This window comes from Semicossyphus pulcher, unplaced genomic scaffold, assembly GCF_022749685.1.
Source record: "Semicossyphus pulcher isolate SPU_LCO1_2020_fin unplaced genomic scaffold, fSemPul1.0.p SCAF_12, whole genome shotgun sequence".
Lineage (NCBI taxonomy): Eukaryota > Metazoa > Chordata > Actinopteri > Labriformes > Labridae > Semicossyphus > Semicossyphus pulcher.
In genome coordinates this window covers 27,870,582-27,896,331 of record NW_027211626.1, presented here as the reverse complement: position 1 = coordinate 27,896,331, position 25,750 = coordinate 27,870,582, and the positions used below count along the sequence as shown (strand labels likewise).

The following is a 25,750-nucleotide window of genomic DNA, read 5'->3' as shown; positions in this document are numbered from 1 at the left end:
TATGTTCAACAGAAGCAGGTATTCATAGAAGCTGCTTTATTACAATGAAATTGACACATTAGTTTGTTATTAGTGCTTGTTTCAGGCTTACAGCTTGATATACTTACACTTACAATACAGACATGTGAAGGGGAATAAGGGGAATATTAACAGGGCCCTAATTATATTTATTGGTTTGTCTAAATCGCTAATCGTAAAAAAATGTTTCGGACATGATCCGTTATATAGTTTCATCCAGCAGACACCAAACAGGCTGTAATGGCTGCGATGTAATCGTGCAGCCAAATGAGCCGCATCAAAGTATGTCCACTAAAAGAGCTAGCAGGCTCAGATTGTTTTCTAAGTGTACGACAGCATTACAGAAGGAATTCCTGCAGAGATAGACCTTTTTGGTTAAAGTGTAAGATGCTTTTTTTAAAACCAGAAACATCTGTGACATCGCCCTCTTCAAAGACACCAGACTCCATTGACAAAAACTGTAATTTTACCCTGTACTATGCAGGGGTTGTTTGTCTACCCCTGCCTTGATCTGTTAGTTGTTTTTGTTATTTGGTGTAGCACAAAAACTTTCTTCGATCCCAACTAACCACTTTTAACACCAAAGTCACACAATAACACCAACAAACTTGGGGGTTGAGGCAGTATTAGACCAACAACTTGCAAAGTAGAATTACTGTTTTTGTCAGTGGAGCCTGGTAGCTATGAAAAGAGCAATGTAACAGATTTTTAATGGTAAAAAAAAAAGCACCTTACTCCTTAACATAATGTGTCAGAAACTTAAAATAACATCTCACCTGTTTTGTCATAGTTACGTGTGAGAACGGGCTGCTGCAGTTCATGCACAGAGAGCTAACAGGGTCCCCTGCTGGAAAGAAACACTTGGACATTACAGTTTATTCACAGGTTGGATATTCATAGAACCACTTAGTTCCATACTTTAATGCACAACCACACACACCCAATACGCACACACCTTCATCCCTATTTTTTCCCCACATAAATCCACAAAGCATTCGACCTGCACACACATACCATGCACCATTGCATCACAGCTCCACAGCCCGGCCCCCGTCTCTCTAATTTGATTCATTCATTTTCTCGCAGCTCATTTCTTCCCTCCCTTTCTCAGATTGCCTCTGCCATGCATATTAATAACACAGAGATAAAAATACGCTTGATTAAAATCACACCCGGCCCAGCCACCCGAACACTCGTCCCGGTGTGCAAACAACACAATAACGGCTCTTTCTCCGGGGCAGGAGGCAGGAAACGAGAACATCCATAATGGATTTCATATACTTCATCATTAAGAGTCTCTTTGTGTGTACACACAATTCACTGCTCACCTATTTGTCTGCAGGGAGAGAGTCAGAGTTGATTACTCGACGGAGCCCGAACGCTCGCAGACACAGTGTCCTGGCTGCGAGTCAGATGAAATGTGACTCCTCTCAGCACTTTTTTCTCTTTTGTTTACTTGTAAATAGCACACGCTCGCCGGCTGAGCTGCCGGTGCTGTAATCTGTCAGGACTTAGAGGCTGTCGTGCACTCAACTGCATCTGAAATTATTTTTCATATGTGGTGGAGACAAATTATTTGTTATCTCAGAACATTTTCTGCCCTCCGGTGAAGATATCCATATTGATAATGAGACAGGAGCTTTGTAACGCGTGACAGAGTCCGCTGCTGGCTTGAACTACACAGCTGAAACTGACAGTACAGCACAGAGGCCTTTACAGATTCATCAGTGGAGCCAAGAGATTTAGGGCACACGGCTTGTGTTTGCATCAGTGGTAGAGTCGAACATCTCTCAGTCGGAAGGTCGGAGGTTCAATCCCCAGCTTCTTCCGTCGACATGTCGGGGTGTCCTTGGGCAAGACACTGAACCCCAAGTTGCTCCCAGTGACATAGCCACTGTGATTGGTACTGATTGACAGTTGGCCACTTTACGTAGCAGCCTCTGCCATCAGTGTGAAGTGTGTGTGTGAGATGGTGATTATGACTTGTAGTGTAAAAGCAGCTTTGTCGCAAGACTAGAAAAGCGCTATATAAGTGCAGTCCATTTAACATCTCAACTATTTCTGTCTTTGACTTTTTCGACAGCTCTATGGATACGGGATGTTTGAGCCAGTGTGTCCTGATAAACAAGGAAGCCTTAAGAAACTAGAGGGTTCATTAGTTTACATGCACAAAATCATCAAAAGTAAACGTCTAACCCTAACCCTAACCCTAAAACCTGTATCCAGATAAAAGATAGATTAAAAATGCGATGGAGATGTGAAACATTAAGAAAGTTGTTGACCCTAAATGTTTTAATGATTGACCATCCAGCACTTATGAACCGAATCTCTGCAACGGTCCCTTTAGGAAGATTCTGGAAGTTCAGCGATCCAGTCTTGGTTGAAACCAACCGACAAGATTGTTTTCCCACCCTGTCCAAATGTCCAGTAAGGAAAGAATTTGTCTTGCACCAGAAACCATTGGACTAAAAAGGTTATCCTTCAGATTTGAAATGTGTAGCTGCATCAGTGAAAAGACGACTGATTGTGTGGAGTTTGTGAAGCTGTTATACCTCAGGGAGAGATGTATTATTGTGGGGCTGTGCCACATCCGGACATGAAAAAAAGCCTTCATCATCTGAAAATCCCTCTGTGTGTGCTCTCACACAGACCCTGTTTCTGCCTCCACAGTTCAGTTCCTGTCAGGGAGCTGCAGAGTTTGTTCCTGATGATGAACCTGATCAGAAGGGGAAGGCTCTGTGGTTTCTGGCTTTCAGAGAGAGTTGTTTGTGTCCTCAGATGTGAAAGACGTTTCTGTGACCTGTAGGAGCAACAAGGAGGAGTCCTGACCTTACTCTGCAGCAACAAAATATAAGACTGAGATCCAGCCTGGAAGCTAGCTGTGTTTACACCCTCGCTATTCTTCCAGGAGGGACGTTTCTTTTTAAATCTTCTGTATTTTTTGAGAAAAGTTGTCTGTCTTTCTTCTTTTGTTTGTGTTCTACTCTTTAAAACCTTCCCTTCGACAGCTTTCTTATTCTGTTTGCATAGATGTATTGATTTTTCATAGAGCTACATCCCGGCCTAAAAAGATGGATGTTAGCTTTCCTTCCTGCTCTAACAACTATTTGTACGTGGCTTTAAAAATGTGGATTTTATCTTAACTTCCAGTGAAAATAAGCACACACACACACACACACACACACACACACACACACACACACACAAAGACACTCGCACTAGCACACACATTTCCCAGAATAGAAGTCTTTCTCTGCGGAGGATTAAATTTGAGCTTGTGTTGATTTTCTTCCTCGACTCCTCGGATTAAAATTCTGTAAACTTAAAAAAAGCTTTAACACAATAACACTTTATTACACAGACAAAGATATAAAATCTCCTCACAATAAGAGCTGAAAGTGAGAATAACAGTTTTGCAGGGAGTGTATGTAATAGGTTTTGTTAGCAGAAAAAACACACGAGATGAAAGTAAAATCAATAAATAAAAATAGACTCTGAGCTCCTGGATCACTGCTGAATAGCAGAAAAGAAAACCTGGGAAACAGCCAGAAACAGAGGAACCAGCTCACTGGTTAGCATCATGAATACACAGCTGCAGTCCCAGCTGCCAAGTCGGGGTGCTACTCACACCTCTCACTGGTTCCTGCTCAGAGCGGCTTCAATCTGCAGAAATAGAAATAATAGTTCAGCCTTTTGTGAATTTTTGGAGGCGATGTAAAAAAAAATTGGTTAGAGCAAGAAAAGGCAGATTCACGTGCTAAATGTTAGCTTTGAAAAATATACCCAAAACTCAGTTAGCACCACTGAACATCCCATAATAATCTTATTTGAAACTTGAATCAGCTCTTTGTCATCTCCACTTTTTGTTGTTGGTGTTACTTTCTGCAGCCTGCTAGGAAACGTCTGCAGTCTCTGTCTCTTTATGAATCCAGTTTGTTCATAGTCAGCTCACTAGCTATTTCACAGCTTTTATTTTACGTGCTGTGCCAGAGTGTAAACTGTTCCAGGCTGTACTGTGCCATACTCAGTTTTTAACAACCATCCCACTACGATTTGACACAAACTACACAAAAGTGTTTTTATTAATTCCAAACCAAAAAAAACCCAGATAACAGAATACTGCAGACGCACACACATATATATATAACCATATACAAAGAAATGGGTAAGGGGAACATGTGTGCATGTGTCTGTGTTATCTTATTTATACAAGCATTTTGCCCTTCTGGTGTAGGTTTTACCTTTTTCACTCGCTTGTTGGTTGATTTTAATATCTGGCTGATCCGGTCCAGGTTCTTTAATCCGTATAATTTTTCACATAAACTTCTCCTCTCGAACGGATTTTGAAGAAGAGAGTGTACGAGTTGTTTGCGGTGTCAGCGTCCATCATTGTCATTTCCATCACTCATAGACTGATAGGACTTCAACCACCGAGACTAATCCCGGAAGGGCGATTTCAGAAAGCAGAGACGAGTAGCCTAACGCTTGTTTCCCACATTTCCAATGAACATTAATTCATATATATATATTTTTGTATATATACATATATATATTACATATTTAAATAAGTAATTTTATCAATATTAGTTTTTTAAAATAAAATAAATAAAAATAAAAACACACTCTCCACTAGGGAGGGTGGCGCCCTAGCGCCCTCTATTGGCCAGCTGCCACTGTATAAGACAAAAGTCAAGTAAAAAACATCTCCAATGAGCTGTGAATAAATTGGTCCGGTCTCTCGCTGAGAGATAGCTTTACTTCACTACACAACTTTCTGGTCAGACAAAGACATGATGGAATGATTCATGTTCATAAGTTTGACATCTGGTGTTTACATTTATTATGTTATAGAGCTTTTCTCTGAGGTGTAAAAAGTGGATTGTATCAATGTTCCTCCCAGTTTGGCTGTGTGTGTGCTGTTCTCCTTACCCATTAAGCCCTTTGGTTCAGTGCTACGTGTCACTGTGAGCAGACATATTAACCTTTGGTATGTGTCGTAGAAACTGAAAATCGGTCTTCTGGATTGGTTAGAAAGGGATCCCAAATATCATTCAGCATTTGAGTTGCTTAATCGACCTTTATTACTTTCAGGCAAAAGACTGAGGAGTAACCATTTTTCTTTTCCTTCTTGAAGACAAAACACTTTAGACCAAACAACATGGATGATCTTATGACTACTTGTGATTGGTCTGAGCGTCCTCTGCTCTTCACACATGATACACATCCATTACATGCTCCTCCACCTTAAACTCTTATACATTTTACCTACAACTCAAGACAAGACGATACCATGATGGCTCGATAAGACACTTCTCTTTATAAAGTAAGCATCTATTCTACGCAACGACACAATCATATGGACAATAAGGAAACACATGAGTGCTATCTTATCTGCAGCTCTGGAACTTTAGTTGATACCGAACTGAACTTAATGCCACACTTTGCTTGTCGATGAATCAGTAAGCCAGCATAAGACTTCATTTAGAAAAGCTTGCTCCTGCTGTAGACAAACTGACTTCCTGGATTAATCTGCAAATCTGAATACTTTAACCTCTGAAGCCTCAGACTTTTCTCCATAATCTTTCTGCATGGAAGTAAAGTATGCAGAATGTTTGAAATGTAAAATGTTAGTCTGAATCCAAGCTTCCATATGGAATATTATCTAAGTGCAACAGCTCATGCAAGACTGAAATATCGGGCTCAATATAGAGAACAGATCTGACCTCTGACCCCTCTCTGAAAGCTGTCTGGTTCTCACCAAACACAATGTGTGATTTTATAAATTGAGGTTATGCTAGGTTAGAGAGCCAATGCTTGTTGGAGAGAAGAGAATGTGATGTACAACATGTTGGATTTGAAGCAGGTTTATCAGATATACAGGAGGTGCATTGGAGTATCAAACCGGCTGAATGATAGCTGTAACTTTACGATAATTCTGCTATCTTTCAGAAGCTTCAAAATGAACAATGTTTGACTCCATACAAAAGCTGTATTCTGGGCTTTAAATGGAGGCATAACTCCAGTTAATGTCATGCCATCCAAAGAGAACAGACTTAATATAAAGAACAGTTTGTTTACTTTTCTCCTTGACTCTGTCCTTGTCACATGCTTTGATTTTATTTTTCCTTGTAGCTGTCAACAGGGCATTTCTGGGGAACAGCAGGTTCTGTAAACTCATCCAACCTATATAAACCACAAGTTTGTGTTTCTGCAAACTTTTCCTGTGGCAGCAGTAATGTGCAGATGGTGCCATGATAACCAGCGTGTGCTGGAGCATTCACCACCGAGCAGAATAATGTACCATCTGTTGAAACACTGTCACCCTGCAGCTCTGTTTGGCTCCCAGCAAGCAGTTTGACATTGAGCTGTTGTTGATAAGACGATCTGCACCCACACTGAAAAACTGAGACATCTGTAGCTACATCAGGACCTAATATAGTCTCTGTTTGATATCAGATCAAACTGTCTACAGAGCTGGTTTAATATGACTTTTTATCATCCTATAATATCATGGTGTTGAAGGTTGAGCTTGATTAAATTGATGCTGAACTTGGACACTCCCTGATTGTAACAGAGACTCACTCTGTATGCTGGGGCAAAAACTAACTTGTCAGTTTAATATGATTTTTATCCTCAGAAAGACCTGTAAGGTTCTGAGTGTGGTTTTGAGTCTATTGACACTTCCCCTCTCAGAAGTCAGACTCACTTTATAGACAGATAACTATGCAGCCTGGACACAGTCCAGTTATAATGGCTAAGTAAAAGCTATAAAGACAACAGAGTGTCAGCAGTAAAGAGTGCAGCTGAAGCAGTCCGGCCAACGGCTTCCATCTCAATCATTTAATGGAAAAGTTCAACAGGCTTTTGTACGTGACAGATGTCATTATAATTAGGCTTTATACTGAGTTGTGGACATCTTGCTCCTTCAGACAGACATCGGCGTGAACCCACAGTCGCAGTGCCTGATGTTTGCATGTGATGCCTGTTCAAACAAGAGCAGTGAAGGTAGATTTTATGGTATTTATTTTGGTGCATATTTCAGCACCATGGACAGAGAGCGGAGGTCTCGTTTCTATCAACAGAAATTTGAAAAGAAAGAAATCCAGTAAGAAATATATCATATTTACAGCAGGTAACCAAGTCAATTAATTATAGATTTAAACTGCTAAGACCCGAACATGCAGGCTGATTACAGTCTTCAATTAAAGGTTTGAATCAGTCTGTTTCATTTCAACAATGTTATAGACACTGACACTTACTGGCTGACAATAGTGGATCTATAAAAAATCCATCAATAGATATTTTAAGTCATCTCTTATTTGATGCCTGTTTAATGCAATCTCTTGGTAACTAGCCTCTGATATGTCTCACTGCCCTTCCCTTAATGATGTTGATAAGTTAACCTATGTATTACTAAGGCGGTCATAAACAAACACACATGCAATCACTAAAAATGTTCAATATTAATCAGCACATCGTGGCAATACAAGTAAAATCTTATTTCAGTCAGACAACTCACGCTGTGATAGTTTGAAATGTTTATTACAGCAGCAGAACTTAGCTTCTGTTTGGTGTCTCGGCTCCGACCTCACCACTCCTCGCAGATTTATTTTACATGCAGAAATTTGAGGAGTAATGAGATAATGTCTTAAACCTAACCGGAGCCTGCAAGTGGATGCTGGGGTGCTGGTGGGGCTGAAAGTGTGAGCGCAGTACTGGTGCAGGGCAGCGGTGGCAGTGACAGAGCAGAGGGAGGGACCGGAAACCTTGCAATTTTAAATCTCTTTCTTTTTTAACCCTGACACCCAGTTTAATTTTCCACTCATCATTTTTAAATAAAAAAAGAACATTCTGTAAAAGACGTTGTGATGTCCTTCAGCTCATTGTTTTGGTTTAAACACATGTAACCATGCTGTCTTTGTTCAGTGTCACCACCTCATCCGCCTTGTTTTCAGCAGCTTCAGTAGGCTGTTTTCAGTGAGAAACTCTGATTAGCCACTTTACCTGCGAACAGAATTAGCAGTTGAAAAAAAGATTATTGGAGGAGTTGGTGGAGACCAAAACAGAGCTAAAAAGAAAGTGAATATTTGACATACATTCACCACGAACAACACAACGTATAGCCTTTATTATGACCCAGATTGAAGTTCATAGTTAGTAATGACCTTTTTTGGCAGCAGTGGTTATTTCAGGAGAAAAGGTTGATGTGAGATTATGTAGTTTAAAAAAGTATTTTGTGTTGCGGTCGTTGACGATGGATGTGTCAGACAAACAGGACCTTCACCCAGGACACAGGGTTTTTTGTCCTGGGTGAAAACAAAAGTCAACATTGACTTCTTATAAGTTATGTATGAAACGTTACGTACATCACATATCTCACAGAAGTAATTCAATTTAAATAAGGAACACTTATTTTAAACCACATTAATTAGTCTTGGTGCCTAATTCAAACTGTGACCTGAACCTAAACCACATGTTTGTCCATAAGAACGTGTGCGGAGGTGTTGGTGGTGATGCTAGTTCAGGAGATGCCCTGTGGGTCCTATGAATGGGTTAAAAAAAACGATCTATGTAGTCGTATGGTTGGGCGACTTGTCGTACAGTTGCCAGAAACACGACTCAGAATGAATGCTAACGTTGCTCTGTGTCTGCTGGATGTGTAAACAGGTTTCAACAGAAGGATTCAGGCTTCATGAATTCACTCTACAACAATTACACGTTTTATTTCTGACTTTTTGACCTTTTCCAACGTGCAGTAATGATCTGCACAGACTCATTAGAGAGTTACTTTCTGCTGGCTCTTTACCTCATGAAGGTTAATGGAAGTTTTCTTTTAAACATGTTTGTGAGTTTCATCTTCTGTTCTGACCTTCTAGAGGATATAAACAAGCCATCTTGTATTTTCTGCAGTGCAGAGAAAAATGCAGGTTGCTTGTAAAACTCTGATAATGTGCTTTAGTGCTGCTAGAAAGTACTTGAATTTGTCTTGTGAAAACCTCTGTGCACACTGAAGAGCTAAAGACAACAAAGACAGATGCTGCTGAGTGCATCAGTGCAGGTAATAAGATGTATTTTCACCAGTTTGTGGTTCAGAGAAGAAATCCCAAGGTTGGTTTTAAGGTGTAGAAAATTAGGCCCCTTGTTAGTCCAATCAGTGTTTCTGCATATTTTTTTATACTGGATATTTCCATTCTACTTCTCTCTAGTGAAAGTGAAGCCTACTGAGCTTTGAGGTGCAGCATTCAAACCCAGGGATCATTAACAGTCAAACTAGGACTTAACGGCTAAGCCAAAGTAACGATTGCACTCCAGGAATGATCTGGGAACGACCAACGTGCAGAATCAGCCTGCCTTTCTTCCTCTTTCTCTTTTCCCTTTCATCTCTTTATTTTTTTAGCAGACGAGTCTTTGAAAAATGACCTGAGAGAGGGAGAGGCGGGCAGCAGCAAAGGAAGCAGGGGGGAAGGGTTTTAGCGTCACACAGGCGAACTCAAGGGGCCACAGTATTATCAGGGAAGGGGGTTCAAAGCTGCTAGCGTCACTCAGGGGCCCCCGGCAGAAGAGAGACGCGTTGGGGGCTAAAGAGATGAATTTCATCCCCTTCTCTTCATTCTGCAGGATCCAATGAAAAAGCCACCGCACAGTCCTGTTTTTATTGTGAGATGAAGTCACAGCTATCATCTCTGACAGTCTGACATAAATAAATGTCAGTTTCCAGCTGTTATCTCATTGCTTTCACACAACAGGGATTCAGACAAAAGCTTTTACACTGTTCTCAGAAAGGGATGTTTTCATATTGACTGTGTCTGAAGTTTAGAAGAAGAACTTGAGAGTTTCCAGCAAGTTGTTTAAAATGTAAGAAAATGTTTCTTCTTCATGTTCTCTCCAAGAGTTGATGTGGGTTTTTTTTTTTTACATTCGGCCATCAAGCTAGATGTTTCATCCTCCGGTCATTATGCTAAGCTAACCACATCCTACATCCAGCGCCATGATAAACACATTAACAAGGACAAAGGTTAACTTTCGGAAAGATAGCTAATCTTTTTGGACACTGTTTATGTTTGAATTGATTTCTGAGATGCATTAAAACAGGAGCGGTGTCACAGAATTAGATTATAAAAATGAAAACAACGGAGGCGCCGGTTTAGCTCAGCAGAAGATAGTGTGCCGAGAGGCTCAGTCCTCGATGCAGTGACCCCGGGTTTGACTCCAGCCCTTTGCTCTCTGCTGCAGGTCATCTTCACTCTCTCTTCCAATATTGCAGACTCTATTTAACGTCCTATCAAACAAAGTCAAAGGCCAAAAACATAATTTAAAAAATCAACCGTAAAACGCAGAGTCATTGAATTGTTTTTTTCATTTACACATGATTACTCTTTCTGTCAAAAAAATGGGGGGAAAACTTGAATGAAAAACATGGAAATGAGGATTAATTAAAGTAACAGTCTCCGCCTACCCTCTCTGGCAGACCAACCACTGCTGGCTGATGAAAAACGCGTCAATAATTGGGCGTCGCTTGTGACTTTTCCGCAAAAGTCGCCACAGACACCCAGTCTGTAATACTTTAAGTGTAATGAAGCTGTCAATGACAGATTGACAGTTCTGCCCATCACTAAAACAACAACATGAACCTCTTCTGCAGCTGACTGGACACTCAATGGGCTGTCATTAGTTTTTTGCTTACATTTATCAAGCTAGCACATATTTCTTTCTCTATCAATAGATATATTTGAGTGTAATTACTTGGAATAAATAAACTTTTCTACAAACTAATGTCCTCAGCTACTCTCAGCACAATCCTCTCCATATAATGTTCTATATAGACTTTGTTTCCTGTGGCTTAAAAGCTGGGACTCTGGGCGATGTCTGGGCGCAGTAATGCAGCGCTGCTTACTGATTTGGTTTTGTTCTGTTGTTTTGTCATGAGCGACTGGCTGCAGGCTGTTTGGCTGAGCGATGAGGAGCAGCGGCTGAATGAACGGGCTTCAGGGTGGCCGCGGCTGGAAAATAGAATCTCACACACACACACACACACACACACACACACACACACAAAGACAAGATACAGTCGTCTCATACTGCAACATGTCCTCACACAGTCCACTCTCTCTCTCTCTCCTCTGTCTTTTATCTTTCCCGCTCTCTCTCCGACTCACTTCTCGTTGCGCTGCTTCCGGCTGTGTGCAAATTCATTCTCTGTGAAAATGGAAGGCAGCTCCACGCAGCACAGTTTCATTTAGTCCTCTATTCAGTTAGCCACAGAGTCTCTGCATGCTGCTCTCAGACACGTTACTGATGGAATTAAACATCTCTAATCAGTCATGCAAACCGACACACGAGGAATTCACTGAAGAATAAACGTCACAGAGCGTTCACAGACTTTTTTTAGTTTACTGCAGCGGCTCAGAGTGGACACTGCCTTCTTCTTGTCTGCTGTGTTTTTGAGGAACTTGTTTTCATGAAGAGAAAACTGAATGTGAATTAGTACAAAGTTTGGTTGTAGACGGTGTCATAGCTGTCGTTACTTTTAACTTGAGGGGAATGTAGAACAAGTGTCAGATAGATAATGTCAGAGGAGACAGTGTTTTGAACTCCTCCGACAGGTCAAACCACACTGGTCAGCTTTGTGTTTAACTTTAGACTTAGACTTAGACTTAGACTCAACTTTATTGATCCCTTTGGGATGACTCCCTCTGGGAAATTCAGTCTCCAGCAGCTTATACAGTACAATACAATAGGAAAGAATCAGCACACAGAGGGTAAAAAATAAAGGTCAAAATATATATATCTATCGATATATATATATATATATAAAAAAGTACAAAATTAGATAACAAAATATATAAAATATACACTCTTAGAAAATGTACAAGTAAACAGTGGGTAATACTTTGTAATAACTTTGTGGTCTGATTGGAGTTTACCAGCTTCAAGGTCAGTTCAGACTATAAGTGATGCAATATTGCAGCTTGCGTGACTTGTAAACATCATACAGAAGAGATCTGGAGTATTTTAGCGCCTTCTCCAAGAACTGTCTGGATTAACTTTACAACTACAACTATGCCAGGTTTGATGAACTGAGTTAAATACGCCTCTGCTCGGTGCTAGGATTCAATAGTTCTGTTTCAGCTGCTGAGCACCTGACCATTTTTCCCCACTGAGTGACAGCTTCACAAGCACTTTTTACATCGTGAATCCGTCACCGCGCTGTAATGAAGCTCCATCGTTAAGCCGCCTTTGCCATTTTACATTGAACCAAGCAACACTGCCATAAGTGTGTGTTTGGCGTTGTGGAAGCAAAAAGCAGACGACGTGCGAACAAACAAACTTCACAGATGTAATACTTATCCGCTCTGCCGGCTTCAACATTTACACTGATGCTGTTTCCCCTCGGCTCAGAGGCTAATAAACATGAGGTGTAACAGAGGCATAATAATCCCGCCTTGAACCAGCAGTGTAAAATGGCCTACTGTATCGTATGTGTCACACATCAGCTTAAATCTGGCTAACTACAACAGTATGAACTAAAAGGGCCGAGTAAACTACATCATTATAGAAATTTGCTCAAAGTAAGGACTCTGGTCCACCTGCAAGCCAAGACAGAAAACTTTTAAAATGCATGTTTTTTGAGGAGGAGTTCCTGCAGACAAAACAACTTAGGGACACCAGGAAACCATCAGATCTGATCATCTTTTCCGATGCAGCATTATACAAGTTTCTTACTCAAGTTCATATTAAGTGTAGCGTAGCAAAAATTAGCTTTTATTTACATCTTTACGTTGACTTTGTATGCAAGAAAAAATCTTTCTTTGTGAAAACACCTTTACACTCAAATGCATGAAAATAGAAGATTATAGGCTTGAGTTTAATTACTGAACTAACCCAGCTCTTTCTTCCGTCTTTGCAGATGCGTAGTACTCGAGGTGTGTCAATCTGGCCAGTGGGATTCGTAGGAGGCAGAGCATATGAGCGCCCCCTGGTGGCCGGGGGTAAAGTCGTCGGCTGGTACACCGGCTGGAGACCAGACCGACCCTTTGCCACAGACATGGCAGGTAAGGAAAATGTGTTAATAAAACTGATTCCATATACATTTTAATATGTGTTACCCTCCTAAATATATCCACAAATCCATTAGCTACATCACTTATCCTTATAGGGTCTCAGGTGACATTGAGCGAGAGGCGGGTAAAGCCTAGACACCATGCTGCAAGACACCACAAAATATTTATACACATATGGTTGTGTTTTTGGTGAGGAGGGTCTCATTTGTTTTCCATTCAACATTTAGAACATTAATCAGTCTTTAGAAACTCGTCTTGATACTCCTGTAACTTTCCATATAAAGATCAGTTTGCACATCATACATGTGGAGTTCCACTCATGGAGTCAAATAAAGGTCAAAAAGATTTTGAGCTCGCAAAATAATCTTCACAAATAATTTCACAGCCTGCAGTTGTATTTCCAATTTTGGGTGCATGTGAAAAAAATTGCATGTAAGAGTCTAAATTTGTGAATTCTTAAAAAATGTGTCATCACACATTAAAATTTATGAATTTGTAAATAAGTTCTGCAGGTGTAGAAATATGTTCTGCTCACAGATTAGATTTGTAAATGTGTAAAAAGTTTTTGTAGCTGTAGGAACTGTCTGTGTTTGTGGACTCTACAATATTTTACAGTACGGATTTTGACCTTTTATTTACACCTCAGCCAACCAGCCAATCAGCTCGCCTCCACGTTGGTGGTCCTCTGACCATCCAAGCAGAGGAAGCTACACTGTCCAATCAGGGGCAACTGATTCGGATGTATAACTCGTAGCTCGAGCTTGTAACTTCAGCATTCACAAACTTGAATGTGTGAGGACATTTTTTTTTACACTTTCACTTGCACATTTTGCACAGTCACACTTGCAAGCAATTTATTTTTTCCATTCACACAAAACGTGAAATACAACTGCAGGCTGTGAAATTATTTTGTGAGCTCAAAATCTTTTTGACCTTTATTTGACTCCATAAATGTCCTCTGTGATTCTGGAGGAGCTTTGTTATGTTTGTATTTGCTTTAGAGAAAACACATTATATTTTCCGTTTACCAGGCAGAGGGGATCTAATGAAACATGTTGTGACCCTTACTCTGCAATAAAAAGTTGGTGATAAGATGAAATAATTCTATTGAATCCAAACTTGAAATAACCCACAAGTGTCTATTAACATGCTTCGATTAAATATATCGAGGTCAGGTGTTATCCTTTTGTTACTCTTCAGCAGCTTGTTTAATAACTCTGATAAAACCAACTATTCATGTCACATCTGGAGGTCCAACCGTCACGAGAACATGTTTGCAGATAGCTCACAGCGCTTTCTCTGATCTTTACTGAGAAGGAAACAGTCCCTCCTTTAAGTCCTGAACGAGTAGTGGAAACATCAAACGATTTTATTGATCTGTTCATTGATTATAGACCATTTAAAGTCCGCTGCACTGTTTGGCTGCTGGCTTTAATCAAAGAACAAACAGACAGCAACACTGTTTACTTTCATGTTTTTCTTTCTCTGAGTTCACCTGAAGAGATCAGACAGCTTTTCTATTGAGCTTCTGTTTTTTCATGGATTAATTTAGCAGAAAATGAGATCTGATCTTTCCAATTTAATATTCCGACAGTTCCTCCTCCACGCAGCAGCTCCTGTGCTACTCCGCCGGATTGTTTATTCCTGAGATAAACCACAAAGCAGGACTGCAGAGTCTCGTGGAATAAAACTGTTCTGAAAGCGGCAGATTAGATTTGATCACAATTGAAGGAAGCCAGTGGGTTTAAAATGAAAGTCTGAGGCATCGAGAAACTCTCCAGTTTATTTGTTTAGTCTCAGAAAGACTCTGCAGGCCTCAGCGTAACGTCTGCAAACAGGTCTGTCCTCAACTCTTACAGTGTCAGTATTTAACAGTGACTTCTACAGTGGGGCTGTTAAATTACCTCTAAAACGTGTTTGAAGTGGGGCTGTATGAGATACGTATCAATACTAAGTGTACTACATACAGTGGATGCCGGTTAGCACGGCCCCGGGGTTTAGGAACTGGCCGGAGTGCCGGCATGGAAGCTAGGCTATATGCCGCTGCAGATAGGGTCAGTTCCACACATAATTTATCCACGTATAAGGATGTCTCACCTAAATATCAATACGCTATATTTGAATATTTCTCTTTTCAGTAGGAACGCCTCTTTATTTTCACGCACTACTTTGTGTTGACACATGAAGGAAAACAACGTCCTCTGGTCCCCATCGTGAACAGAACTGTGTCGTTTCCATAATGTTGTATTTTCTTTAGCTTGTTGTCTCTTCTACAAACCGCTGACACAAACAGCTGATCCGACACCGTACGCTGCAGGCGTAGTAACACGTGTGTGTTGCGGTCCACATAAAGAAGTGTCAAATAAAGAGGCGTTCTTACTGAAAAGTGAAACGTGGTGAAATATTAAAATATAGCGTACAGTCGATACCACTATTGATTTTAAGGTGGGACGTCCTTGTAAATGTATACATTACGTGTGGCGCTGACCTCTTAAATTATACATGTGATAACATGCTTCAGAACTCCAAAGTGGAGTTGACTGGCTCCAACCAGGAATGAAAATGAGGTAGAAGCTGCTACACACTGCTTTTGAAACAACAACAATAAAACAGGGGCATTTAGAACGAGACAGGCGTCCCATGAGGGCACGGTTTCTCACAGACAGAGTGTGTGGAGGCAAACTCATTTTCCAACATGTATCATTTAGCCCACAGGGCACTTTATTAAGTTGTATCCATAGGAAGGGCACCTGAGAGGGCAGTTTATCATTTTTTTAATCTACCACAGGGGCATCCACGAGTGCGCTCAGCATTTCTTCAAACATGGGGAAATGGAGTACACCACTGCTCCGAAAGGTGTATCTTGATTTACCACGAATATATATATTTTTATTTTTCATTTAACCTTTATTTAACCAGGTAGTCCCATTGAGATTAAGAATCTCCTTTTCAAGGGAGACCTGGCCAAGACAGCAGCAAAAAACACAAGTTGCAGACAGACGCACAAACAGGGACAAATTAAAATGGAAAAGAAAGTTGTTCAAGCAGGCGATTTAAAGACATCAACATCTTATGGAATCTGCCTCGAAGTCTTTCATTTTAGATTTGAAAGCATTTAACGAGAGCAGTTCCTTCAGTTTCAAGTCATTCTGCAACAAATTCCACGCTGAGGGTGCAGAATACCCAAAAGCCCTTTTCCCAGTTCCTGTCCGGGCATTTGGGACAGAGAGTAAGATGAAGTCCCGAGAACGCAGTAAATATTGTCCAGCACTTTTCTGCGTGATAAAAACACATAAGTAGTGTGGAAGCAGACCAAGAATTGCCTTATATATAAAAGTGTACCAATGTGTGAGCCTACGGGTCGCCATCCTACCGGAGAGTATAATTCACAATGGTGAGTCAGAAATGTACAGTTGGTAATGAACCTCAGGGATGCATGGTAAGCTTTATCAACCATATGAAGACACTGAGCAGAGGCGTGCATATACAAAAGATCACCATAGTCCAACACAGGCAAAAAAGTAGCAGCAACCAGACGCTATTTTACATTAAAAGAAAAACACAACTTGTTACGAAAATAGAAACCCAGTTTTAGCCTCAGCTAGAGGCCCGGAAAACCGGGGGTTATCACGTCCTTTAACTCTGTATCTTCTAAAAGGGGCATGTCTATTTAAGATTTGCATAAAACCATCATCAAGAATGTCCAGGCCGTCTCCACATCAGGGATCAGCTCTATTCTACTCCAGTTAAAATGAAACAAATCATGATAAAACCCCTGTTCATTAAAGTGTTTAAAATCTCTCTTACAAATTACACGTGGTTTTAATTTAGGGACCTTAGTGTTCCTGTTTGCAGCCACAACACAATGGCCACTTAGGTCATTACAAAAAACACCACAAGCTGAAAATTTATGAGGGACATTTGTCAGAATCAAATCAATTAGGGTGGACTTCTCAGGGCAATTATGATTTGGACGAAGTGGTGAATTCATCAACTGGATAAGACTGACAGGATACCAAAAACATTTAAAATCCTCAGATACTGGCTTGAGCCAGTTAAGATCCCCAGCTACAATTTCACCGTAGTTTAGCCTGGATAAAAGGTGTGTCAGAGACAACAACGCATCATTTAAGGTGGATGGAGGCCTATAACACCCAACAACAGTTAAACAAAACCCCTCAGAAACTTCTACATTTACTGCCAGAAACTCCAGCTGTTTGCAAATTGATTCAGACAGAATTACTTTCGTAAAAACTTTGCTTTCACAAAAATTGCAACACCGCTACTTTTCTTTGCTATGTCAGCACGATAAACATTGTATCCATCCATGTCAATGTCTTTATCAGGAACTGATTGTTTCAGCCATGTTTCAGATGTTACAACAATGTCAGCATCTGTTGATTTAACCCATATTCTAACCATATCCATTTTTGATAACAGACTGCACACGTTGAATAATCTTTAGACCAGATAGAGATTTAAAATCAAAAGTCGTCTGCATACACTGCAGCTCGGGGCCCGGGTTAGGTTGCACATTACCAGATATGAGTAATAGTAAAACAGTCAACCATCTCTGTTTAGCAACATTACATGACGTTACATTTGACATTTCATACTTCATGTCCGACTGAGATCTCTCATTGAACGCAAAGTAGTCATTTAAAGCCAGAAGGCTTTGAAGGCGGGGTAATTCACCGGGTGGTATCCGTGAGTTTATGTCCTGTGCTAACCGTTTCAGGGTTTGCATGGGTGAAAAAAAAGTAATTGAGCAAGTGCTTCTATGCGCATTTTACCAGACATGGCATATTCAGAATTTCTTACCCCTGCACATGCAAGACTGAAGCTTGAGGATGAAGCTGGATTGTCCAACTTGACGACATCCCATCAGTGCTTTGAATGCATCTGGTTGGAGAGGTTTTACATGGAAAGACATGGAAACTGTTCAAATTTGTCTTGTTGTTATTATCTCACTAATGGAAAGTAAAGACTCAGCAAACATCTGCATAAATCCATGAACACCTCTGAGTGTCAGCGTGGAAACAATCAGAGGAGAGCTCAGCAGCAGCGCTCCCTCTGACCGGAGAGACAAGTATTCATCACACTGACCAAATAATAACATCCTGTCAGTCACCACTCATTACACACACACGCACCCACACCCACACACACACACACACACTGTGTTCACACTCTCTGCTGACAGTTAATGTTAAATAATATCAAATATATTGTTGTTTTACTTGAGGTACAAATGATGATTGCATGCTGATGATACCAAACACACGTGTGGACACAGCCGAGGGCACTCTCTCTCTCTCTCTCTCTCACACACACACACGCACACACACACACACACACAGGTCTGCCCCTGGGATTAGTAGTAATTAAGCCACGATAACAAGAGCGAGCGTCTCTTTTTCTCTCCTTCACCTTGCCTGCACCAACCTGACCAAGATCTCATCCCTCCATCCTGCTCCCACCATCCTGTTCCACCTAATCCCACTCTCTTACACACACACACACACACACACACACACACACACACACACACACACACACACACACACTGTAATTATCAGCCTTACTTTTACGCTGCACCTCATAATTACACTGTCAGCTTGCGATGCTAAGATTTACTGCCATGGCTGTTTTATTACGAAGCATTTTTTTCTCACTTTAAATCCTGCAAGAACAACAATGGCTGCGCCGAGCGGACGGCCACAAACTTTATTCACTCATAAATTATTATTCATGAGATTTACAATGGGGTGCCTGCAGAGCGCTGACTGAGTGCCAGTGCGTGTCCTAGTAGCATTGTGTTATACAGCACTGTATTGTTAGCCTCCTATCTACTGCTCTGTGTCTGTGTCATTTATGCAGACACAATGGAGCCTGCACAATGATGGTGTGGAGGACTATTCACCTCAGTGTGTGTGTGTGTGTATTCCTGATTATACACGCACATACAATTTCTGAATCTATTTGAGAGACACACAAGCATGCACCTGCCAGCACTTGAACTGATCTGAGTGGACAAGCGTACGTGTTCAAGGACACGCACATATGCACCCATGCAATTTTCCAGAAGCAAATTAGAGCAGCTTCTTTGTAAAACAGGCCAATTGAGTATTTGTGCGCACAGCAAACACAGACATACAAGCACGCACGCACACACACACACACACACACACACACACAGCAACACAAAGACGCCTGTACCTTCTCGCTGAAGTGGTGCTTGTGCCTTGGGAGTGTTCCCTGAGACAGGGACATGAAAGTGTTTAACCCTCTGTAACCCCAGTGTTTGTACCCGGTGCCTGAGATGGTGAGATGAGAGGAGCAGAGAGGAGCAGAGAGGAGGAGGAGGGTAGAGACAGCGTGCAGAGAGCTTCCTCCTGCGCTAACAGCTCATCTGAAGAGGAGGAAAAACTCTTTAGAAAAATGTGTTCCTCTCGCTGCAAAATGTAAAGTAAAGTTTGGGTTTATGATTCTGGTTTGTTTTTATGTATTAAAAGAGAGTTTGTTTGCTCCAAACTTGAAGTCACGGGTCTGGGTATTAACTCAGACTTGTTGAACCCAACCTCAAGAAGGCGACTGAAGCAGGTTTCTTTACAGTTTATTGCAAAGGTTCAGATGTTTCTATCCCAACAAAATATCATGCATTTCTTTCAAGTACATTAGCCAACTGTGATGCTCTTTTTACTGCTCTTCTTCTACAATCCATTGATAAAGTGATTCAGAGCTCTGCTGCCAGGCTTTGACGAGGAACAGGAGGAGAGAGCGAGTTTGAGCTGACCTGCGGTGTCTCCCAGAATCTTAGGATTGATTTTCAAGCTCTTTCACAGTTTAAAAGGCTCAGTGGTTTGGGACCGACCTACTTTACTAACTCATCAATACATTGATATGGGTAAAGGTATATAGACAAAAGCATGTAGGGCTGGTTGGACCCAGGCCCGACCCACTGTTGAATATAAAACACTGCAGGGAACAATAGCTGACGTAGCGTAAATCTACATAACTGTGAGTGACTGTTACTTTGGGTTTCTCTCTCCCTACATGCGTCCGCTCTGTTGACATTCATCATGAGCTGTACAAATTCGCCAGAATAACAACTTGCGTTTGGAGGATTTTCACCGGCAATCTCATTTTTCACAGCAGCAGGTGAGCAGCGAGTAAGGGAGGCTCGTCGTTAAAGACATTGCGTGCAGAAACGTTCGAAACAATCCATTGAGACCGACACCTCACAGCTGCACATACAGTCTTTTAAAACAAAATAAGAAGATCAATACTTAACTGAGGACCGACCTCAATCAGTGCATTTACAGGACGGACGTGGATGTCTTCCTCTGTGTGTGTATGTGTGTGTGTGTGTGTGTGTGTGTGTGTGTGTGTGTGTGTGTGTGTGTGTTTCTGTGATGAGCATGTGAGGAGGCGCTGCTCCAGGTATGGGAGAAACAGAGCGGGAGGGCAGTGTCCAGTAATTCAATCAATCCTGGATGACGATAATTTTGACAGATTATCAACGAAGCGTGATAGAATTAGTGACTGATATTTACATGATTGATGTAACAGCCCGGTGGACACCAACCTGAACGTTAAGGGACATCCGGTCTGCACAAAGACTAAATTCAGCACGTCATTTTTCATACAGAAATCTAAAATCCGGCGCTTTATGGGCTGAGTGATGTTAACAAGAAGGTTCAGATACATCTTCTGTAGGGAATGTTGCTGCTCCCTTTACAAAGAACACTGAGCATGTGCAGGTACTTTGGCTGTGCAGCTCTGACCAGGAAGGCAGAACGACCCCTGGATGCTGACGTAGGTGATTAACACCTGACGCGAAGAGCTCGCTTCAGGTCTTGAATGCAGCTCTCATGAGTTTGAATCCGATTCCTTTAACATTTTAGCTGCTAAACGAGATGCGACTTGAAAATTGACGTTGATGTGTGTGTGAATGTGTGATGAATCCTGTGACAGAAGCAGGTGAAATCTGGTCTAAACATAAACGTTTAATCGATGTCTTCTGACAAAACTTTCACTTGTGAACCAGTTCTGAACTGGGAGGGAGTGTCCCTGTGCTGGTTTATATACGTACATGTGATAGGTGATCAAAGTGTATACAGCGTGCATAGATGTGTGTTTGAGTGACAGATGTGTGTATTATATAATATAATAATATTATATTCAGGAACAGGGAATGAAAGAAAGAATAAAGCACCTTTGATGTTTCTAAACCTCTTTAGCTGGTGTAAGAAGTCCGTCCTCTGCTGGATGTTTCTGATGATGGAATCTAACAAAAAAGTATTTATTCTTTTTAATTCTGCTTAAAACGAGGAGATTGTGTCTGTAACTTCATGTTCGGACCTCTGAGACACTTTGATTCCTAGATTTGGGTTTACAGCTCACTTCAGAGCTACTTCTGTTTAAGACCTTAAGAGCCTAATGATCTCTGCGATCACCACCCAGATGCACATTTAAAGAAGTGGAAATTACTAATGAGACCATTGTAGTGGAAAATACAGTATTTACTGCGTCTTCTGAGAGAAGTTAGGACTGTTTTTGAACTTTAATGGATGCAGAAGCTATCAGGTGGTATTTTCTGCCTGATTTTGTCTCGATTGGTGCCGTTTTCTTGTTGTTGTGGTGTTTTTGTACCCACGTCCTTGTGGTGACCTGTCAGTCAAACTGTGTGGGCGGGACTGTGGCACCTTCCTTCTCGTGTTTTCAGTCTTTATTGGAAACACAACAGAAGCCCGTCTGTTGGAGGATTTATATCTGTGTGTGTGAGTGTGTTCATAAGAGCGATATACATCTTAACTGATGTAAATCTCTTGGTAATTTTATATAAACGTAGAGTTGTCTGATTTTATTGTCACACAGTGGTGGTTTCTGAGTGTACTGATAACTGGTTTTGTCCTGAAGTTAAACTCTTTTGTATTTTGTATTTTTTGTAAATCAGCCTCTGAATAACAAAGAATCACAAAGCCATGTTATGGAACAGAGATGAGTAACAAAGGCAGGAGACAAACAGCAGAGCGATCTCACGGCTCCCTCCGGCAACGAAGCTTCAGGTTTCACTACAATGAGACAAATCAATAAAACAGACGAGGCCGTGCCAGAAACACGTCTGAAATCTCTTTCTTTATTATTTCTTGTTCCATGTTTGATTTGATTTCTGATAGATGTTATATAAAGTCTAATAATGCAACACAACACAGTTCTGTGTGATGGGTTCAACCCAATGAAACACGGTTAAATCGACTCTCGTTATTCTCTTTGAGCCCGGGGCGTTTCATGCAGATTTCCTGTGTGCGCGTTCAATCTCATGACCCTGAAAACTGAATTTATTTCAATGAGTTCAACTGGAAAATTCTGGGTTTGTAATGATAGTAAAGAAAACACAAGGAGTCTTTAAAAACAGTAAAAAAAAGTTCACCTGGTTGGTTTGAAAGGTAACTTCTGTCATGCATCAAGCTGCAGGTTGATTGTAAAGTTTGACCTGGTGATGTCACTGGACCAAAGGTCATGTGGTCCAAAAAGAAGATCAATTATTCACCTGAGGGCAAGGAAGTCCACCTCATAACCCTTCAATAATCACCTGTTTATCTGCAGATGACAGGAGGTTAAATCTGCTAAAAACATGGCCTAAAGTCGTTTCATGTTTAAAACTAGTTTTTCTCTGGCGCTCTTCGGCGGGGCTTCCTGAGCTGCACTCCAAGCTAACTTTAGTTCAGATTGTTCTCGGATGACTTAAGATCAAGACATCCAATGACAATGACATACCATCATTGATTTACAAGTTTGGAAAGATGAGAAATGTGCAAAGTCTTTGGCGATTAGACCCCGTAGTGACGTCTTCATGTACTTGAGGGGGCAGTGAGGCAGAGAGCAGGATAGGATGGAGTGTGGACACTGGTGGTGAAGAAGGGCTGCAGGATGAGCTGAGCAGCTGGACTTGGACACTGATGAGATGGATTGGAGGTGAACGGGGTGGAGGAGGGTCGAAATGATCGAGCTGAAACGACAAACTGACAGCGGAGAGGAGGACAGATTTAAGATGTGACAGCAGCAGGATGATTGGTCGACAAAGGTCGAGGCTAAATCTGGTTAAAGATACTTCAAATAGTTACGCCCATAATCAGCTGATCATCAGAGCAGGACGGACAGAGAGGGAGAAAAAGAGAGAGATTGTGACATGAATGAATGATGACTGACTGACTGAATGAATGCATGACTTACACTGAGCTACATTAGAAACTCAGAGCAACTGTTCTGGATGAGCAGCCTGTGGGAAGTCAGGTGACAGTAGAAACAGTAATATAGTCCGTTTGGGGTGGTGAGGGGAGAAGGATGCCTCAAACAAAACCAATGACTCTCATCAAGGATACCAGGATTATTATTTTAAGTGTGTTTTTGCCTAAACCAAACTAAACTGAACATTTCATGTTGCTATCACATGTTATAAAGAAGGAAAACAGACCTTCAAACAGACGTAATGAGATGCCAAAGGAGGGCAGGACAAAGCATCTTTATTTGACGACCTGTCGATGAGAATGTGTTAAACATTTGTGCACAACTTTATTGCAAGACATGATGATTAGTCAGAGGCAAGAGGATTCAGTGAGTAGGCACACAGAGATTTCCACTTGCGACCACCATTCAAAAAGTCTAAACTTACACCAGCCATGAGGTGCACATTGATTTGTATTCTAAAGCCTCTTTCACACATGCTCGGCACTCCTGAAAATTTCACAACATTGTCCTGGTGGGCTGCGTGTGTGAACATAAACAGATGAATTTGTCACTCCGACTTTATGCTGACTGTTTCCTGCCAGCCTCCGAGTATTTTACTCTGCAAGAAGTTGGGGTGTGTGTGTGTGTGAACGCAGCAGGTAACAGTCAGGAACATTCACCGCAAGTGAGTGGGTGGAGTGATGCCGTTTATATCATGGGACCGATGTGAAACTGAAAGGAGTCAAATAATAGCATTATTAACATCTGAGGTTGAAGAAGAAGGATAATTTACAAGACGACAAACGCAAACTGGAGAGGTGAAGAGATGTGAGAGCTTCTGGCTGTGAGGGCCAATGCCGAAATTGTTTGTTTAGTTTTTACGTACTTAAAAAAAAGTTGTATCAATGGATTATTTCGACTCAAAGATCCATAAACAAACATCTAAACTCTTGTGTGTTTGCCGCTGATATGATCCTGAAGGCTGAGTTCACTCTTCATGGTCACTTCTTGGTTTTCATCCTGTTCCCGAGTTTTTCTTCATCTGTACTCCAGTTACTCGCAGAGCAGCTGTCTCTCTGGGCTTTAGCACCCTCAACCAAAATCTCATTCTCTCCCTGTCAGCTGAATGATGCACATTAAAATAAAGTGGCTATCAGTACAAAGTACCTTCAATCAATAAGCATCGGTTCTGTCTTTGAAAAGGCTCTCAGTCTCTCCTGATGTGTTTGCGATGGCTGACCCGGCCTTACAGGCAGCAGACCTTTACAGGGCTGATAAACTAAACCCATATTTATGTGCACAGTTTCTCTCTGTGTGACCCGGGCTGGCACTCACTGTACTCAGAGAACTCATGTCTGCGTCAGCTGCCTCCGACGCAGCTGAGAAAAAGCTGTTCAGCCAGGAGGAGCCGGAGCAGAGAGGAAGTGAGGACGATGAATTACCCAGGTTGAATTCCCACTAATGCACTGATTGCGAAGGAGTGCCACCCACTAAACATTTGCATAAATAAATATTCAGTAATTACGCAGAGACCTTGTGAACGGAGGTTCACAGCAATTTCAGGAAACATCCTCCTGACTCTCTAAACTAGTAACTCCATCAACCCTCAGAGGGACGCTGCTCTGTTTTAAAACATTACACCCACACATTCATTTGTGCGGCCTCGTTTGGGCATTTAAGGACCCTACAAATGTTTTAGTCCATTTACTACAAACTGCATGAATTACTCCTCAGTGTTTGGATTCAGATTGTGCTTTTCCTACCTTGCAGGCAAAATTTACAGCTGCCAATCATAATCCTATTCAAATTTCTTATTATTTACAATGTTTTAATTCTATTCTATGTTGCAGCAGCTGGAAAATAAACGCAAAAATGCAAAAATATAACAATTACAGACAGTGAGACAATCATGCATTGGTGAGGAAAGCAAAGGATTATGGGTCTGTTGTTACTTGGAGTATTTTCTAGTTTATTTTTGTGTTTGTATTTCTGTTTGTTTGTGTATTTTCAGCATCTTTTCTACACCCTGCACACACGGTTAAATTGACGTTGTCCTAATGTGCTTGTTTTGTCTGTTAGTGTTTTTCTGTAGCTGCAGTGTGTTGATCTCTCAGGGACCATAAAAAGTAGGTCTGCTGATTGAGCAGGAACCCTGAAAGAGTAACTCAGCAGGCAGAGTGAAGGCGAGAGAAGGTGCTGATGGGATTTGTTTTCAGCCCAGTGGGGGTCCTGAGGTTACAGTGTGGGGTCTTAAAGGGAAACACCACAGAGTGAGAAACAGTAAAGAGTACAGTATGTGTATCTGAACAGCACAGCTAACGTTTGTCCAGTCAGATTAGGACATTCATAAATGTATTATACGAGCTCCTCTTAGAGAGTGAATGATTTTAGTGTTTTATAACCCTCAGAACCACAGCGGCTCTGTGTATGAATCTATC

General features: G+C 41.3%; 1 protein-coding gene across 1 annotated transcript in view; it reads left to right on the top strand.

The window, feature by feature from the left end:
• b3gat2 (beta-1,3-glucuronyltransferase 2 (glucuronosyltransferase S)) overlaps positions 1–25,750 on the top strand; it is a 59,064-nt gene that overhangs the window by 13,335 nt on the left and 19,979 nt on the right. Inside the window, exon 2 of the mRNA XM_069658139.1 lies at positions 12,926–13,070. Coding sequence (XP_069514240.1) covers positions 12,926–13,070 — 145 coding nt within the window. The remainder of the gene's footprint in view (positions 1–12,925; positions 13,071–25,750) is intronic.